This window comes from Nicotiana tabacum, chromosome 15 (assembly GCF_000715075.1).
Source record: "Nicotiana tabacum cultivar K326 chromosome 15, ASM71507v2, whole genome shotgun sequence".
Classification (NCBI taxonomy): domain Eukaryota; kingdom Viridiplantae; phylum Streptophyta; class Magnoliopsida; order Solanales; family Solanaceae; genus Nicotiana; species Nicotiana tabacum.
Window position 1 is genome coordinate 7,657,061 of NC_134094.1, and position 3,773 is coordinate 7,660,833.

A 3,773-nucleotide genomic window follows, 5' to 3' on the forward strand; every position below is an offset into this window, starting at 1 on the left:
TGTGCTTCAACATTTGTGTTTTAAGGATAAATTTAACTTTTTGTCAATCCTTTCCAAAACTAATCTTACTTTTCTTTTCTTTTATTTTCTTTTGGACGACTCTCTAAGAATTTGAAACAGAAAGTTCATGAGTACACATGCTATGACAGTTAGGCCTAGGGAATAACTCCATTCTTGTTGTGCCGAAGAATCTAGTTATTGTATCATATTAACTCCAACTTCATAAGTACTTAAGTTATTGAAATATCGATTTGGTTAGATGAAGTTTCAATTATAACTTGAAGTGTTATTTATATTTTATGATTTTTAGGATCTTTTTAGTGAGGGTGGATATGATCATGAAAATTTTCAAGGCTATTCCAACTCCTCAAAGTTCTGGTTCTGGTTCTAGTCCTCTTACGCCGAGTTCTTCTCCAAGTCAAATTATTCATGACAATATCAATCCTTCGACATGATCAAACAAAGAGAAAATGTTGAATTTGAATCTTGAACCTGATCCCGCAGAAAGAAAGCAAATTTCAGAGTATCCTCTGAATTTATGTGACCGAGTGAGGAGGTATTATATTCAACAAGGACCTTGTCAACCTCGTAATTATAGTTTTCCAAAATACGATTTTGGTGGATTTATGCTTCAATTTAATCTTGAATGGTTTAACACTTCGTACTCTCGATGGTTAGAATATAATGTTAAAGTTTATGCACCATTTTGCTTATGTTGTTACTTGTTTAAAAATGAGCACGGGGGACATGGAAAAGTTGGGAATTCTTTCACAAATAGTGGTTTTAAAGTTTGGAATAAAGCTACAGAAAGGCTTAACGCACATATTGGAGAGGTGAATAGTCTTCACAATCGGTGTTTTAAGATGACGAGAGATTTCATTAATCAAGAACAATCAATTCTAACCTATTTTTATAAGCAGTCTGAAAAAATTAAATGTGATTATCACGTTCAGTTGAATGCTTCGATTGATGTGGCAAGATTTCTTTTAAAACAAGAAATGTCTTTCCGGTGCCACGATGAAAGTGAAACTTCTACTAAAAGAGGAAATTTTATAGAACTCTTACAATGGTATGCAGATAAGGATGATGAAGTGAAAAAGTTGTGCTACAAAGTGCTCCACAAAATAACATGATGATTGCTCCAAATATCCAAAAAAAGATCGTGAATGCTTGTGCGAAAGAAATAATTAAAGCAATAGTTGAAGATTTAAATGGAGATTACTTTGGAATTTTGGTTGATGAATATACAGACGTCTCTCATAAGGAACAAATGGCTCTTGTTCTGCGGTATGTCAACAAGGAGGAAAAACTTATTGAGCGATTCCTTAGTATTGTTCATGTTTAAAAAATAACTTCATCGTCATTACAAAAGGAAATATATGATTTGATTTTAGAGCACTCATTGAGTCCATCTCAAATACGGGGACAAGGTTATAATGGAGCTAGTAACATGCAAGGAGAAATCAATAGTCTTAAAACTTTAATTATGAAAGACAATCCTTCGGCATATTATCTACATTGCTTTGCCCATCAATTGCAATTGACTCCTGTAGCCGTTACAAAAAAAATATTGTGATGTAGATCAATTTTTTGATATTGTTGTTAATGTCTTGAATATTGTTGGAAGTTCTTTTAATCGTAGGGATATGCTATGAGAGGATCAAGCGAAAAAAACTAGAGGAGCTACAAGTGCTTGGTGAAGTTCATACGAGAAGTGGACTAAATCAAAAACTTGGACTCCAAAGGCCAGATGATACCCGATGGGGTTCTCATTTTAAGACAATGTGTAACTTTATTGCATTATTCTCGTCAATCATTAATGTACTTGAGTTTCTTGCAAGTGAGGGTGCAAATTATCTTGAGAGATCAATGGCAAAAAGTCTAGTGAATGACATAAGATATTTTGAATTTGTGCATATGATGCATTTGATGTTAAAATTATTAGCAATCACAAATGATTTGAATATGGCTTTGCAAAGAAAAGATCAGTATATTGTAATGCTATGAAACTTGTTGGTTTCGCCAAGAGGCAATTGCAAGTGATGAGAGAATCAAAATGGGAATCTTTGATAGATGACGCCTCTTCATTTTGTGCCAAGCATGATATTGTGATCTCTGAAATGGATAAGAACTATCATCTTGGAAAGTCAAAGCGTAGGAGTTCAAGTGTTACACATCCTCATCATTTGCGTGTCGAAGTTTTTAATACTGTTATTGATTTGCAACTTTCGGAGCTAAACAGTCATTTTGATGCGGTGAATAGTAATCAACTTCTTAGTATGGCTAGTTTGAGTCCGGATAATTCTTTTACAAATTCTGATAAAGACAGAATTATGAAACTTGCTACACTTTATCCTCATGAGTTTAGTGGTTCAAAGCTTGAAGAGCTTGACAACTATATTCTCTTTGTGAAAGAAGATATTGATTTCTCTAACTTGAAAGGACTTGGAGATCTTTCATAAACACTAGTTGAAACAGATTTGTACAAGACTTGGAGACTTGTGTTTTTGCTTGTGAAGTTAAGTCTAATATAGCATGTCGCTACTGCAACGGTAGAAAGAGCTTTTTCTCCAATGAAGTACATCAAAAATGATTTGCGTAGCAACATTGATGATGAATTTTTGAATGACTGCTTAGTTTGTTATATAGAAGATGAAGTATTTGAAAGTGTACCTAATGATGCTATTATTGATCGTTTTCAAAACAAGACATCCTGTCGGGTACAATTGTAATGGTGATATTTATTGAATATATATTATGTTAGATGGTTCGGCACTTGTTACATATATATTAAAATATCATTATTTGTATTTTGTTCGATAATATTATAATATAATAGCTTAAGGTATATTCTAGAGTCTAAATCTCGAACACATAAAGCTAAATTCCTTTGTCCGTCTCTGCCTTGTTCGAATCCAATGATATGATAAAATGATATTACTCCTCTATTTTTAGTACTCTATATATGAGGAAATAAAAAGGTGAAAAGAAAATATGAAAGTGCTGATGAATTCACACGCGCGAGAAAATCGTGGAAAGGCTATGTGGGGCCTGAAAGAAAGGTAAAGTAAAGAGTTCAAATGATTGTATAGAGATGTCATGTCGGGTAATAAAGCGACAACAGGACACAACATGCACGAGCTCCGTATGTTTCCTGGGACCCACGCACGAACAAACACAGTGGGGATTGTCTGTTTCAACAGTCATCTCATTTGTCACAATAACTAATGAATCCGGGCAACTTAGATACCACCAAAAGTCGTGTTAGGCGGGGCCTGCTAAACTATATTTATTTTATTTACTTTTTATTTGTTTATTATATTAAAAATAAAATTTTATTTTTGTATGTCAACAGCTAAATCTAGAAAATATTACTCCGGTCCACAATAAGTTACTATTTTACCTTTTATATACCTATTAAAAAAATACAAACTCTTAGAAAAAAGATATATTCACTAAATTAATCTTAATTAATTGTTATCTTGACACATTTGAATATGTAAATAAGGGCAAATTTTTTAAGAAATAAAATAATTATTTTTTGATTATTTAAATTGACACTTATTTTGGACTAAAATAAAAAAGATAAAATGGTCACTAATATGTGGTCACTATTAAGACCACATATTTCAAAAAAAAAAAATCATAAATATTTTATCAAATCAAACTACCTAATCTAAATTAAAACGGGTGAAATATTATTACTATAAGTGTTATGATAAAATATGTATTTCATTTATCATTTATTAAGAAGCGTTCCTAACTCATTATGA

At 32.0% G+C, this 3,773-nt stretch overlaps 1 protein-coding gene across 1 annotated transcript; it reads left to right on the forward strand.

The window, feature by feature from the left end:
- The first annotated feature begins 2,003 nt into the window (after positions 1-2,003).
- Positions 2,004-2,462, forward strand: LOC107807168 (uncharacterized). The gene has a single exon (XM_016631503.2). The coding sequence runs from the start codon at positions 2,004-2,006 to the stop codon at positions 2,460-2,462; it is 459 nt and encodes a 152-aa protein (XP_016486989.2).
- The last annotated feature ends 1,311 nt before the right edge of the window (positions 2,463-3,773 follow it).